This window comes from Simochromis diagramma, unplaced genomic scaffold, assembly GCF_900408965.1.
Source record: "Simochromis diagramma unplaced genomic scaffold, fSimDia1.1 OVJJ01000596.1, whole genome shotgun sequence".
NCBI lineage: Eukaryota > Metazoa > Chordata > Actinopteri > Cichliformes > Cichlidae > Simochromis > Simochromis diagramma.
The window spans coordinates 10,450,942-10,466,083 of record NW_024387245.1 but is presented as its reverse complement, the minus strand read 5'-3'; the positions used below and the strand labels follow the sequence as shown (position 1 = coordinate 10,466,083).

At 42.2% G+C, this 15,142-nt stretch overlaps 1 protein-coding gene across 8 annotated transcripts in view; it reads right to left on the bottom strand.

Annotated features, from left to right (window-relative positions):
- The window catches only part of LOC120714617 (mediator of RNA polymerase II transcription subunit 13-like), an 86,117-nt gene extending 71,431 nt beyond the window's left edge, over nt 1-14,686 (bottom strand). The window contains exons 1-2 of one of the 8 annotated variants that reach the window (XM_040000940.1): nt 13,381-14,686; nt 13,124-13,294 (exon numbers count right to left, since the gene is read on the bottom strand). In XM_040000940.1, the coding sequence (XP_039856874.1) occupies nt 13,124-13,195 (72 nt within the window). In that variant the 5' untranslated portion in view covers nt 13,196-13,294; nt 13,381-14,686. Of the gene's footprint in view, nt 1-13,123 lie in introns of all 8 variants that reach the window. The other 7 variants (XM_040000943.1, XM_040000941.1, XM_040000942.1 and 4 more) reach the window with 7 other exon arrangements.
- Between the last annotated feature and the right edge of the window lie 456 nt (nt 14,687-15,142).

The window sequence follows — 15,142 nt, the reverse complement described above, 5'->3', positions numbered from 1 at the left end:
ATGTTGTTTAAAGCCCGGGAGCTTTACAATGAACAGGAAACATTCATTACTCAGATGGCAAAGCTGAGAGGAAAACACACTTGACATAGACTTTTCAGGAACGTCTCTGCAGTCTGAAAATATTTTCACTCCCCTCATTTTTCTCTTGAAAACTTGCAGACCTTCTGAATGGACCTCTTGAACTCCCTGAGTAGTACTTTGATGCAGGAAAACACACACACACACACACTCCTTTGGCCCAACCCTAGAAAAAGAAAGAGCCGTGTACTGACAAAGCATTCAGACATGACTCTGCGGAGCACTTCCTTTCACTTTCAGGACAAACGACTGCCGTGAAAAGCCATAGCACATAAAGCCGCAGAAGACAGAAGAGATCTTTGAAAACACGCGTTTACACTGAAAGTTAAGAGGAAATATATTTAGTCTTGGTCGACTAAATATATTTGGCAAATGCCTGAGCTTCTAACAGGAACGCAGCCGATGTGATCATCTGAGAGGATAAGCGCCTAATACTCTACCAAAGCTGACAGAAAGCACACAGACAATGTCGTCTGAGAGAGACGCCACTTCTTTAGGAATCTCAGCGCAAGAGCCTCGCAGGCTGACAAAGGAGCCACTTTAGGCGATTGAGAGACAGCTTGGCTCAGCAGTTTTACCTACTCTGGCACATGCCGAACACTTAGTCTGTCTTAGAGTGGCATAGCTTTCTCATCAATGTCAAATCTGATTAGCCGCTTGCCAAGCTGCCAATATTTGGGGTGTGTTCAGATCGCTTGTGATGCCCGTGAGTCTTTAGATAAGACTTGTTGTCTTTATCAGACAAACACAACAGCATCCATCTCCCTTTGATTCAATGTCAGAGGACTTTATTTGCTCTCTGAAAACGAGTCCTCGCCGCTTTAAGTCAAGTGTCTTTTGATTGGCTGCCTCTCGCAAGCAGAAGGTTTGATGAGCAGGTGGGCAGGACTTCTGCGCCTGAGATGATCGCAAGCATATCTGCCCTCACTGACATCACACAGTAGAAAAAAGTAGGAAAAAACATACGCTGTATACGAATAAGAAGAGGTGGATTTTGGGTAATCTGGGTATTCTGGGTAAAGCCGTGCGTGTCCCGTTATTTGGTAGGTGTGGGTTAAGACAGTGTTTGGTTGTTTTAGGACCAGTGATGAACTAGAATCCTCTCCTAGGTGTGTGTAAACCGCTAGCTCTGTATCAGCTGGGACAGACTGTCGCATTCCCACAACACTAAGTTAGATAAGCTCTTAAGAAAACGCAGATAATGTTGTTACATGTAAAATGTGAGATTATTAAACATCGTTTCTTACATATTGTACTTGGGAGTATAAAGATTTTCATGAATGGTACTTGCAATAATTGGACTTTGGTTTTGTTTTCTTGACATGACAGAAATTAGCTGTGCATGCAGAATAAAATTAAGAAACTCCATCTATGGAAATCCCCTTTAATATTTACACATATTAATTCCCCTCATAGTCATTTTAATGGCATGTGGCTGTCACATTCAGGCCAATGTGAACAAGATCACATCCTCTTATTTTCTTAGAACTGAAAGCATTCACGTTAAAAGCATGCAACTGGGAACGCACTGGATACGTTCGTGAAGGAGATAAATGAAACAAAATTTAATTTTTTTTCCTTGGTTAGCCTCAAAATCAATCTTCAAATCAAGAAAGCTTTAATCTGGGGCATTATTGACAGCTACACAATACCTTAGTTTTCCCTGCTTCAGTTCTCTCCACTTTCACGGCCCTCTTTCTCCACATGCTGCCTGGTTCTCTTCCCTTACATCGTCGGATAAAGAAATAGGTTGCCACTTCTCTGCTGTTCTGCTTGCAGAATGAAATCAGATTCCAATTTTTTTGTGCGGCCTGATGAGAAAGGTCAATTACTGATCTGTTTGGCTATGCTGCGAGCAGACGTAGTAGCTGCCATTCTTTTAGTATTTTCAGCAAAGTAACTGCTCAGTGATTGCTGCAGCATTGAGCCACACTTGGTTCTACAGTAGATGTCACAATTTTAAAAAAGGAAGTGAAATCTTACAACTTTAATGACAGTTTTTTTTTTTTTGCGTGTGTGTTTGTTTGTTTATCGCTTCAGCGCTGAAATGCTGAAGCAGTCCAACGGAAAATCAAGTGCGGAAATTAAATATGAACAAAGACAACGTGAGCTCTGAGGCTGCGATTGCTAAGTCAACACCGAGAAGGCACCAGTTAGAGGAGCCAGTGGCAAAAATCAGAACAGGCAACGACTCCCCCTTCATCAATTAACCCGCTGAAATCAAATTAACCCACAAGGAGTCGCGCTCCCTTCTGGCATTTTACAACACAAATGAAGAGCGATGCACATTACTGCACTTGCGAGGAAGCGAGAGCGACACCAAAGCGCCAAACAGGTGTAGAAAAAAGGCCTCTGGGACACTAAACAGATGCCTTTCTTCTGCCTTCTGCCACCACCTTTACGAGCCCCTGCAAAACAAGGGACCGTCATTTGATCTGTGCTCTGCTGCAGCATCCAGCCCTGGGAGGTGAGCAAGCCAAGCGACCTAATTAGAGCAGTGAGAGTCCCCAGGGCTGAGTGACGGATAGACCTGCCAATCACGCCGCGGAAAGCCTCCATCAAACCCTGACTTCTCACCTGACACAAAGAGAAGTAGGAGGTAGGAGGAGCAGCGGCGGAAGACCAACAAAGACAGCTGGACACTGCGTACAGTAGCGAAGCCACATCTGAAAGACAAGATCCCCTGCCATTTGCAAAATGAAACAACACAAGCTGCAGCATTAGGCTGCTTTCAAAGCATTAAGGGACAGACTAAAGCAGCGGTCCAGCTCCGACTGAATTATTAACGTGCAAATAAATAAACCAGCCCCTGCTTTACTAGTGTCTCTGGTGTAACTTAATTAACTGTGACAAGCCACGGGGAGGGAGAAATGAGCAAAAGACACAAAAGACAGAAAAACGGAGAATCACAAGAGGAAGAGAGAGAAGTAAAAACAGTTGCTAGGCAACATACAACATCTGTAGGAATTCAGCAAGATATTCAAGTTTGGAGATTTCTGTCTCCAGGGTTACAGTGAAAATATAACATTACAGTACTGTAAAAATCTCAAAATCACAGAGCCGCATGCTGCACAACCCTCCTGAGCACAGCTACACCTCCCAACACTTCATAACAACCACCGTTAATAAACGCCAAGTTGATCATTAATTAGTTTTTTTTAATTTACTGTTAATTACATTTTTGTTAATAGTTATTTCCCGTTAATATGCAATAAAGTGTTTACAATATTAGATATTATTAAGCTCAAACTGACATTTATGGCAGTTTGTTTAAGAGTGTGTGGGGGTTATATGGCACATATACAGAATACAGTGATATGCCACCAAGGGAGTCTAATACGTGACGCTGGATCTCAGACCAGTCTCACTATTGCTGGGACAGTTGTGTCACAGCTGCAACACCAAAAGCCGCCTTGTGTGGATCTTTGGGACGCCAGTGGCTTTGACAAAACGGCGGTTTGACACCCTGGGAATGAGCTAGGCTCGCTAGTGAGTAATGACATCTTTATTTTAAAATGAGCAAAGCTATCTGCTAATCATTAACAACTAATTAGAAATTTGTTTTTCATTAAAAATAATATAAAATAAACTGTTTGTTGGCACATTTCAGCACAGTGGAAATTTTAGTCTTTTATCAGATATGATACAAGACATATTATAGGACAGTTCAGTCAAATTAGTCGAATGAATGAACGCCAAAGTCTCAGATTTTATATTGTTAATAATAATTAGCAAGTATTATTGCTCATCATATCACTATTTACAGCTAAATGTTATTTGCAATTTCATTAACGCTGAACTTACAATAGATTAAGAATATTTGTTATAAATTACAGCATTACTCCCCCTTACCCCCCCCCCCACCCCGGCCCCATACAGCTGGAATTCATGAGCTCCGATGTGACTGAACATTACCGTTGTACAGGATTACACACTGAGTTTTTGTGCAGCAAGAATGACTTAAATTGTATTAAAAAAAAAATTACTCAGTGCAGTAATTGTACAATTAGCACTGCATGGAGGCTTTTTGAAATGCCTACAAGTAGTTAATAGTCTGATTGTTCCTGAAATTGGGCAAATGGAGCATAAGCAGTATGAAAAATATCTAATTTGGCTTGTAATTTCCTGCATTGATTTTTTTTTTCCCCTCACAGGGATGCCGTTTCAGATAAAAAGACAGCCCTCCATAAGTCAACATGACTTTTCAGTTGTTTCATCAGATAAGCAGAATATAAGGAAGGAACCTGGAAAGCACGAAACTGCATGTAGGTGAGTGGGTGGAGGGCTAAGGCATTGCCAGGCCATTAGTATCTCAGTAGGTCACACCTGAACAGGTTCCAACCTGCAACTCACCCGACTGCTGTCTGTAATCCATTGTTTTGCTTACTAAGTGGGCGTGGTAGCCAATCAGAGCTTTTACACTAAAAGTCCTCTGCACTCCAGCACATGCACTCACACAATCTTATGTAATCCCACTCAAGTCCTCCTCTTGCATCCATTCACTCTTTACAACCCGATACAACAACAACATGGCATGAACGCTTTCAGCCCCGTGTCTTCACAGTCCTGTCTGGTAAATATTCCATCAAACCTCTTTGTGCGTCGCTATTACGCTGCAATGTCCATTTATTCCATAAAGCAAGCCAGGACTGAAATTGAGCTGTACAAATTTTCATTAGCATTTGAAAAATCATGAGTGTCTGCCTAATTCAAGATGAGAGAGAGCGCGCCGTTTGGCAGAGCAGTGAGAATCAATGCACAAACGGTCGTGAATCAACAGTCTGCACATAATGTGTTTGTTCTCATCAAGTACCCGTCTGATTGGTCGCAGATAATCTCTCAATGGAACATGAACACACGATAATTAGAATTTGCAACAGCGCGGCAGACAACATTAATGTTTTCTCTCTCCCCTCTTGTTTTGCAGCTCTATGAGAAACCCTTTAACCTAAGTGCGCTCTAACAGCAATTGAATCCCAGCCAGCCATGATATTGGCAAAGCTGTCTGGCTTGCAGAAAATATTTGCCCAGTTACAAGCAGGGCAATATCTCCCTTAAAAGAAATTCTTTTTGTCAATTGGCCTGCAGTCAGGTGGAGAGACAGCAAACAGATCTCCCCGAGGAAAGCCCAGCACGCCTGTGTGATGCTACATGAGACCTGCGGCATCATAAAACAAAAGTTTGACCGGTTTCTGGAATACGTCTAACAATTAGGTACCATCCTTTGGAATTTGTGTTGAATCCAGATGTGGAGGAGCAAAGTGAAATTCATGTGTAGCGGAAAATAGCAGAAGTAGGTGGAAATGTGACTCTGCTGGGGATATCTTTATTTTTTTTAGATAACAAATAACAACTGAATTGATGGAAACTGCATTTACTTAGGATCTATAATTAACTACAACGTCAACTTGTTTTAGGAAAGTATGCATGACTCCTTATTTTCTAAATATTTTCATAAAACATTTAAATCATGGCTTTAATGTATATCAAGAGCTGTTTTGCATCATCCAAGTTACAACCTCCAGGGCTGAAAAATGAAGCCAACGCTGAAGTGCCAAAAACTGCAGTGCCTCCAATGTCCATTTGTGGTTGGCTCTAAAAGCAAGTCAGTCCCCACAGACCCTCATGTTAAAATGTCCAACCTTACAATAGAGTAAAACGTCTTTATAGCATGGTAAAATACAGCTTTGGTTTTTATAGCTACTTTCCCCTTCATAACAGCTGCATGAAACTGATTTTTATTTATAACTGGCCCATTTAAATTTCATTACGGCTGAAATATATGCATTACTAGAGGTGGGACCACTCTGAGTGGCAGGTAGAATAAGTCTGAACTACAGCTCACAGCTGTCTTTGTGCTCTTTTGTACCTTTTGGATTATTTTTAATGTCATTATCATACAAATAATATAACCTACCGTGTAATACACAGTATCCATTTAGTCTAAATTGTATACATATATATATATATATATATATGTATTTTTCTTCTGTGAATAAAATGTTTTCTTGTGCAAAGCTAAGAAAATGTTGTACTTTTTATCCCAGTATGACCAGAAAATGGCAAAAGCAACACTAAACAATGATGTTTTCAATACACATTTCTCTAAAAGTCTATCAGCCTGTTCGCCAACCACCTACCAAACTTTCCAGCTGTCACGGGCAGCTGATGGCACCAGCTACTGCCCATTCCTGCCAATCCTCCTTCCCCTCTCAGACTTCTGTCGCCCTACACACATGCAGGAGCACCAGCGGGCGCTAAGAATAGAACACAGCTGGCACTGCTGGGTTTACATATTTCACACTCAAGCCACCGTGCTCCAAAATACTCCTGCACCATCCTGTCCCATATCCAGCTCTGGGACCGGCGGCGCTTCCTTCCCTCCCTTCCCGCCCACTCTGCCTTTGAACCGTTCTTCACCTCTGCGGCAGGTCCCTGACAAGCCCTCTGCTCAGATAAGATCCATGACTACGCTCGAGAGTATTTACGAGAAAAGGGATGTGTAGTGAAAACAGAAGTACGAGCGAGGCGATTCCCGTCTTCCTGTTTCCCACTTGTACTCTATCCTATTTCTGTAACTACTACACTGCTCATTCACAACTTATTTGAGTGCAGCATGTGTTTCTGACACAGAGCATGCCCTGTCCAGGCAGACAGGTGGCCCACTGCTTGAACAAGACCTATTGCCATGACAAAGGATTCCCTCTGCGGCGGCAGTGGCAGATTAGTGGGAGGTGTCGCACAGAGGCTAGGTGAAGCCAGCGCTACCTGTGTGAACTACAAGCGAGCAGCCTGGAATGATCACTCCTTAATGCTGTCCTGGCTTCAGTGTCGCCCTTAAAAATCTTTGTATAAAAAAAGCTGCAGCGCATTTATTTAAACAATGCCGGCATCTGATATCGAATGCCTAGATTAAGGTTTGTTTACTCATCATTTCATCTGACAGATCCTGATTTTGTAATCATCTTTTTCTTATTTATATACACATAGATTTGAAAGATGCTAAATTTATACTGACAGCTGTATGTGTAGACAAGCCTGGAATGACTTAATCCCTTGTGCTATACACTTGCATTATTCTATAACAAAACACACCAGTGAGCAGTTTCTTCCTCCGCTTTTATAATGTTCACCAAGGACAGCGTGGGGTGTCTTCCATTAAAAACACACAATTCAACAGCTTAATGTAGTCTTAACCAAGTTTAACACTACATATGTCGTGGCTAATGCTTCTTAAAAATTTTTCCTTTACCTTTTCTTGCTTATTGGCTAATTTATTCTTTAAAAAACGCTTGTGTTTACACAAGGAAACAAGTCATTCTGCGTGCTATCACTGCATGTCTTTAGCTACAGTTTGAAAAATTGTTACTAAAGACTGGTTTATGGCTAGACTCCCATGATTTTGGCGGGTAAATAACTGTGACTGAGACGTGCACTGAGCAGGCCATTTACAGCAGAAGAATAAACAGCATCATGGTGACACTACATCTAAGCTATTACTCACATACTCCTGCTATTTTTGTATGTTTTGCTACTTATTAGATGTAGGGGGAACCTGATGCAGCATAGTTTCACGTAGTGATAGCGTATCGATACAGGACAGACAATCCTCTGGGAATTCGATGAATAAGAGGGATAACCTCATGTACCACAATCCTGAGATAATGTTAGCCAAGGAAACCGAAAAAACATCCAACACCAGCACAATCACTCACACTTTTGATCATAAGGCTATTGGTACATCTCACCTGGTAGGAGGCAACCTTTCTGCAAACAGTTGCAGTCTGACTTGGACTGACTGCAACCGCTCTCAGCAAGATTGTCGAAGGTTTGCAAATAGTTGCAAGTAGTTTATAAATACAGACTGCAGGCATGTTGCCCTCAGTCTGAATGAATCTTTGTCAATGAGCAGAATTCAAGGGGACTCGACTCAATTGGCTGCCAGCTGGTTGTATTCTGGTTATGTTACTATAGAACAGGAATGTTGCTGAGTGCAATTGTAATCGTTAATAGTGAATTTCTACACAGACAGCAACGGACATGTGATTTTTGACATCACAATTAAAGTTATCACAGTTAATTGCTCTATCATCAGAAACAGATTGAATGTAACTGCCAACTTATTGTTTAGTCTGAATTTTTTATTCATTTATAGCAGGTTCCAGTGACAGCGTTGGTATGGTAAATGGTAAATGGCCGGTATTTGTATAGTGCTTTACTAGTCCCTAAGGACCCCAAAGCGCTTTACACGTCCAGTCATCCACCCATTCACACACACATTCACACACTGGTGATAACAAGCTACATTGTAGCCACAGCCACCCTGGGGCGCACTGACAGAGGCGAGGCTGCTGGACACCGGCGCCACCGGGCCCTCTGACCACCACCAGTAGGCAACGGGTGAAGTGTCTCGCCCAAGGACACAACGACCGAGACTGTCCAAGGCGGGGCTCGAACTGGCAACCTTCCGATTACTCCCAACTCTTGAGCCACGATTGCCCCGATGCTTGACAATCTAATCTCATTTTGCAGCAAGAGAAAAACTGAAGTGACATAACTATCTTTTTGGTAAAACAAATACTGACAAAGTTTAACTCACAGTTTTTCATCCTGCAATCAGCGAGTTAACTGTCTTACTACAACAGGCAGCCAAGTGGAAAGGCATGCGGTAGACTGAGCTCAGCCGCAGGCTGCCGCTGAGAACCACAACAACATATGGGTCCTGGGTGCTTTTTTTAGGTGATCATAATTAGCAGTTTAAATAACAAATGATAAATCTCTGAATATCTCAAAATGTTAAAAATATCTATCGTATTCAGAGGCCCGACAATCTACTACTAGTAATATACGTGACATTATTTGCTAATAATTATTTATTTTTAGAGGTTGTTATGGTAGAAACAAACAAACAACCTATATATATATATATATATATATATATGTATGTATATATATATATATATATATATATATATATATATATATGTATATATATATATATATATATATATATATATATATATATATATATATATATATATATATATATATATATATGTATTAAACAGCTATACATTTTTCATTCTTAGAGTGTACCAAATACCAAAAACAGTAGTCTTGCTGTATAGTTCCAACACACAATTCAAATGATGCCCAGTTTAACAATTTCTTGGCTCAGCAGACCACGACATGCACACTATCCAACCACCAGCTCTTTTTCATCCCTAAGCAACCTTGCAATATTCTCTACCATTAATAACAAGCAGACGCAAACAGCTTAAATTAAAAAGGCACCGCTCCTGATTACCTGCTTCTTCTTACAAGCCATGGCCACTCACCTGCCATAAATCAAGACGCCGCTGTTAATGCTATTCCCTCAGCCTCATCTTTTAGCATTTTTATGTCCACACCAGACAGTAGCATCATCATTATACAAGCAAGATCTCTATTGGAATAGTTTGGCTAATGAGCACCTTTTAGTTGATCACATTAGACCTCTACTTGAGGACACTTAATTACCAGTGTTACACTCCACGTGCCTCTGTCGAGGGGGACAGGAGAAGTCCTTTAATTAAGGTCTCTCCATTCCACATATGTTTGCACAAGCCCGGGATGTAGGATACATTCACACCCCGGATGAAGGCGACGAGGTGCATGGTGTGTACGCGCACGCAAGAGTGGGAGGACTTTAGTGTGCCCGTGCACTTTTGCGATACATATGTTTGAGTGTGGGAATGTGGGTGTTTATTTTTCTTAACCCACCCCCCACCACCACCTCTCTTTTTGTGTTGCTGCTTGTGTTTGTGAAAGCATCTCCGGGTGTGTTTGTCTGCCTGTGTGTATAATATGACGGGTGTTTGAAGTTTTCCTCCAGAGTCTGCATGGTTTACAGTGTGCCCAGTGCAAACACACACACACACACACACACAGGCTTCCTGTGTTGTGAGGCTCTTAACTGTCTCCTCCTTGCGTTTCATATTCAGGCTGGGACTCAGTCTTATAAGAACCTGCCCAGTCCACAGAAAGATGACTGTTCCCTCTCTCTCTCTCTCTCACTCACTCTCTTTCCCATTACATTCTCCCTCTTTAATTTTCTCTCGTGCTCTGTCTCACTCTTTCACTCTCAGTTTCTCGCTCAAATAGGCCGAGGCTAGCAGTCAGGAAATGCACATCAGTCATAATACTTTCCTAAAATGAAAACAGATTCTGCTTCAGTCCATCAGCCTCTCCCTCTCTCTCTGCTCGCTCCTTTAGCCCAAAACATTCCTGTTTCTCCTCTTCTCCCTTTCCTCCACCCTTCCCTGTTTCAGTGCCACTTCGACTTAGCTCACCGTGTCACCTCTTTTTCCTTTCTTTTTTTTTTTTTTTTTTTGCCTCCCACCTAAAAGGTTCTTGTTTGCTTTCTGTCACAGATGGATGATCTCCAGCACACAAGACAGTTGTTTTGTGGGTTGTGTGATTGCAGCAATCTCAAGAATCTGACACGGGCCACACGGAGCTCATGACAGTAATCCTACCGTGCCCCCATGAAGTTCCCACATTATGGGAGCTTATGCTTCCTAAGGTACCCTTGTTTTTTAACTGGTGCGGGTTGCAATAACAGTAAGCAAGTCGGTGTGAGCGACAAGGTTAATGCATGCTGGAATGCTGTTTAACAGGCTGTCAGAGCAGGAGCGCTCAGTGATTAGCCACTAGAACACAACCTAGAGGGAAAGATAAAAAAACACAAACATCCCACCTCAGAGCCAGTTTTATTGTCATGAAAAAGAAAAAAAAACCTGATGCTACCTTCGACTGATTCATAAAATCAGAAGAATAGGAGTAGCTGGTTCATCTAATCTACAAAGCAAAAGTAACTAAGCTTCCACTCTACCTTTGTAGCTTTGTAACAGTTACCAGCTACTTTCCTCTAAATGGTTGTTTCCTGATGTGCTTATAGTTCAGACAGAAAGATCTCATCTCCATCATGCCTGCATCTAGTGGTGAGTTTAAAAGCATGATAAGGAATGACCTGTGGATGTTAAATGTTATGAGTATTTATATATTCTACATTATGCTGTAGATCTTGTATTTTAAGTTGTATTTGTAGCTTTCTTTTTTGAGTATATTACATATTTATTATATTGTGATTGATTACCTTGGCCAAGCCTCCCTTGTAAAACAGATCTGAGCTCATTGGGACTTCCTGGTTAAATAAAGGTAATAATTACTCTCCTTGTTGATCAATATTCCATCCACTAATCAATAACCGTTTCTGCATTAAAGCGACGCCTGCAGGAAACAATAAGCGCGAATATGCTGAAGTTTTTGTTTGCTGATTCATTTCATCCCCTTTGGGTGATATTAACAGCACCTCAACCTCCACCTCTGCCGCATTTTGTCACATGAGCATCAAAATGCAACTCTTCATTGCTGTCTCTTTGTCTCCATCACCCCCTCTAATCAGGATACTCGGTGTCTCATTAGTGTTTTGTCCCGTCTTGGAACTGCATGAGTCCTGCCAGTGAGCAACCACTTAGGCACCAGCCAGTCATAAATATTCTAAACAAGTCAGCTGATGGATGGTGTCTTTCTCCCTGTGTTCACGATGGCCAATAATGCCACAGCGAGTGAATGCAAGCTCTCTCCCCCGACACACACCCACGCACACACAAGGGAATATCCGCGAATGACACGGTGACAGAGAGGCAATCGATGTTTTCTTTTCTGACAGGCTGACTTCTAGCGTAATGCCAGTGTTTCTGTGCAACTGCAATCCAAACAAACGTCTCAAATAGCTCGAGATTCCCCCCTTTGTTCCAGTTACAGACACCAATATTACTCAAGTACACAAGAAAGAAGAAGTGATGATTCATTTTGACTTTCTGTGCTAACTACAAAGTCTATTCTTCCCCTATCTCCTGTTTTGTGTCGTGCTTTTTAAATCATGTGACATGTGCCCCTATAACTTCAGTATGTAGTGTAACAGGGTCCCAACTGCTGTTGCAGGTCGACAACCTGCATGATCACCTAAAGAAAAGCCCCCAGGACCCATATGTTGTTGTGGTTCTCAGCGGCAGCCTGCGCCTGAGCTCAGTCTACCGCATGCCTTTCCACTTGGCTGCCTGTTGTAGTAAGACAGTTAACTCGCTGATTGCAGGATGAAAAACTGTGAAAGCACTGCCGCTCGGTTCCCTTCCACCCTCTGCAAAAATGCTGCTGCCTGGAGAGTCAAAAACACCTTGTTTTCAGTGTGAAAGTGCTGCTTCCGTTGTGTGCCTAATACATGATGCTGCCTGTCAAGATCTCTCTTGCTTTGAAAAAAAATTCTCCTGTGAGACAATTATTCCACTAATTCTCATTCTCAGATCTTCTTCTATTTCCAATTTATGAGCTAGGTAGCATTTTCTTTCTAGCAGCGCCATGCATAAGACTATTATTTTCTGAAAATCAGAGTTTTTTGGGGGGTTTTTTTTGGGGGGGGGGGGGGGGGTGTTTTTTGTTTAGGTTTTTTTTTTTTTTTTTTTTTTGCTTTATTCTCTGGCTGTAGAGATATCTGACAGTGGCAGCAGCAGGGCTCCTTTCCAAGTTAGTTGCTTGGCAATGCATTAGAGTTCCTGCAAGATTTCCAGTGAAATGATTATTTAAAGGGGGTGGAGGATAATGGCCACTGTGCTCTTCATAGGGAGAAAATAAATGACTGTTTATCTATTGTTTACTTGCCAGATACATGCAAATACACAAATAATTGACCAGTCAGTTGTGGTAGCATTTTGAACCCTGCGTTTTAAAGCGCCACGAGATTTGTTTTGGTTTGAAAATGTGATAGCAAAGTTGAATTATCCTCGTTAAACCCTCCTTTTATGATATCAGGCATACAGTGGTGAAATATGCTGTTTATTCCGAATCACTAACCCGTGTTAATGATTGTCTAATAACAACATCAGCGATTGGTTCACCTTCGTACAGCAGACACACATTAAAGCGTGCCTCCCCACTGTCTTATGACTTGTCCATCACAGCCGCCTCGCGTGTCTGTGACGAACATGATTTATTAATACCGTACCAGAGAGAAGATGTTGGAGTGGCAGTCCTCAAGGCTTGCCCCGTTAGCCACCCAATTCGCCGATGTAGTCATAATGGTCCGCCTTTGGGGTCGTCAGCGCAGGGCATGTCGAAATCCTACATCGGTTATCAAACACCGAGCAGGGGCTGACAAATCGGTTCCCTCACGAGTCTGCCCCCCAAAAATATATAAAAAAAATTAAAAATAACAATTTATATATAAAAAATGAAATTTAAAAAAACAAGCAGGTTTATAACCTCACAAGAGGTCCGGATAATAGGCTCGGAGTGGTCGGATGGGCGTTTTCAAAAAGAAGTGCAGAATGCATTAAAAAAATAAAAACAAAAAAAGCCTGTGTTGTAGTGTTGATATATCCAAGCGTGTGCGGGGGATCACAACATTGTTACAATCCAGGTCGGGCGATTCCAAATCTGATCACTGTCAACAGCCGGAGAGCGCACAAATGTATCCATTTCAATCCCGAGGAAGATCCGCCTGTTTCCAAATCAGTCTCTCCGCGGATAGTTTCATCATTAAATGACCGTAATCCATTTGTAAGGGGGGGGAAACGACTCCCTTTTCTTCCTCGCTCTGGGAACAGCCTACCTCCTCTCCTCCTCCTAAAACAAACAAAAAAAAATTAAAGAGTCAAAACTTCTTGAAATATAATCGCTGCACTGCGAAACAATCAAGTTGAGGAGCACGCAGGATATCTGATTCCGTTTCCACAAGCTGATGCACCACTTGTGATAGTTTTCGAGAATCGCGTGTGCTATTTATAGCCGTCTTTCTTGTCACAACCGTTCCTCTCACAATAATGTAACCCCAGTGTGCGTGAAAACACGCACACACACACACACACACATTCACACACACAAACGGGTGGTGCGGGCAGGAATGTTTAATCCCTCTGTTGCTCTTGAATTAAACGGGAGCGCAGACGGAGAGGTCTCTAAAAAAAAGCTTCCCCCTCCACACACACACAAACACACACCAACCAACCAACCAAGTGCTCCTCCGCGGCAGGACGGACAAAGTCGAGCGGGTTCCTCAGTTAGCCTGAATCATGAGTCAAAGCGTTGAGACAAGAAAAAAACTATTCTTGCAGGGCTCACTCCACCAGCAGGAAAACGACAAACAGGCGTCTGTGCAGACGGAGGTTTGAAAAAATCCTTCCTTCCTTTCAGCTTTGTATCATTACGAAACGTCCTCTCGCGACCACAACAGCCTCAGTCTTGCACACCAGAAAAAAAATACATATATCAGGTAGGATTTCTTTAAAAACGCACAGTTCAAGCAGAAGTGTCCGTCCTTGTCTGGCGCCCGTTGCTGACATAAAGAATATGTTGCATGCTGCAGATATAAAGATATTTGAAATGTCTCATAAAGCACCACCTCGGCATTTAAAAGCGCATCCTCCTGTTTCTCTTTCGCTATTGAATTAAATCCTCAAAGGCGTGTTTGGTTTCCTCGGCGGCGACTCCTTCCTCATTGTTTATCTCTCAGACGGCGTTATTATGCAGCTATGGAAGTGTATGCGTGCGCGCAGCCCGAATGTGTCACTCTCACCCTCCGTGTCTGTTTGTTTTACGCCGAGCGCTGTGGCGTTTCTTCGCGCACGATCGTCCAGCCCACCGCGCATTGTAATGTAATGGCGGTCGGAAGCGTACTACCCGAGACTCGCCTTTTCCATTTGGCCAAGTTTGTACTCACGTGATCAAAGTCCAGGATTACAGTAGTTGAGTGTATTTGATATTAGAGGCGGACGCGACAGTGCGCTTTGTTTCTGATCTTTTGTTCTGCCTGAAACGCGCCGTGAAGGGTTATTATTTTATTTATTATATATATATATATATTATTTATCACTGCACGGTGTCATTCTGTGATGCATTGGTTACATAATGTATCTGTGCTCTCACAACAGAGGATGTGACAGAATAGAGGTCAGAATGACTTACTGAGCACACTGTGTTTCATAAGAGATATCTATGTAGGTTAGTCTTACACTCAGCATGTGCA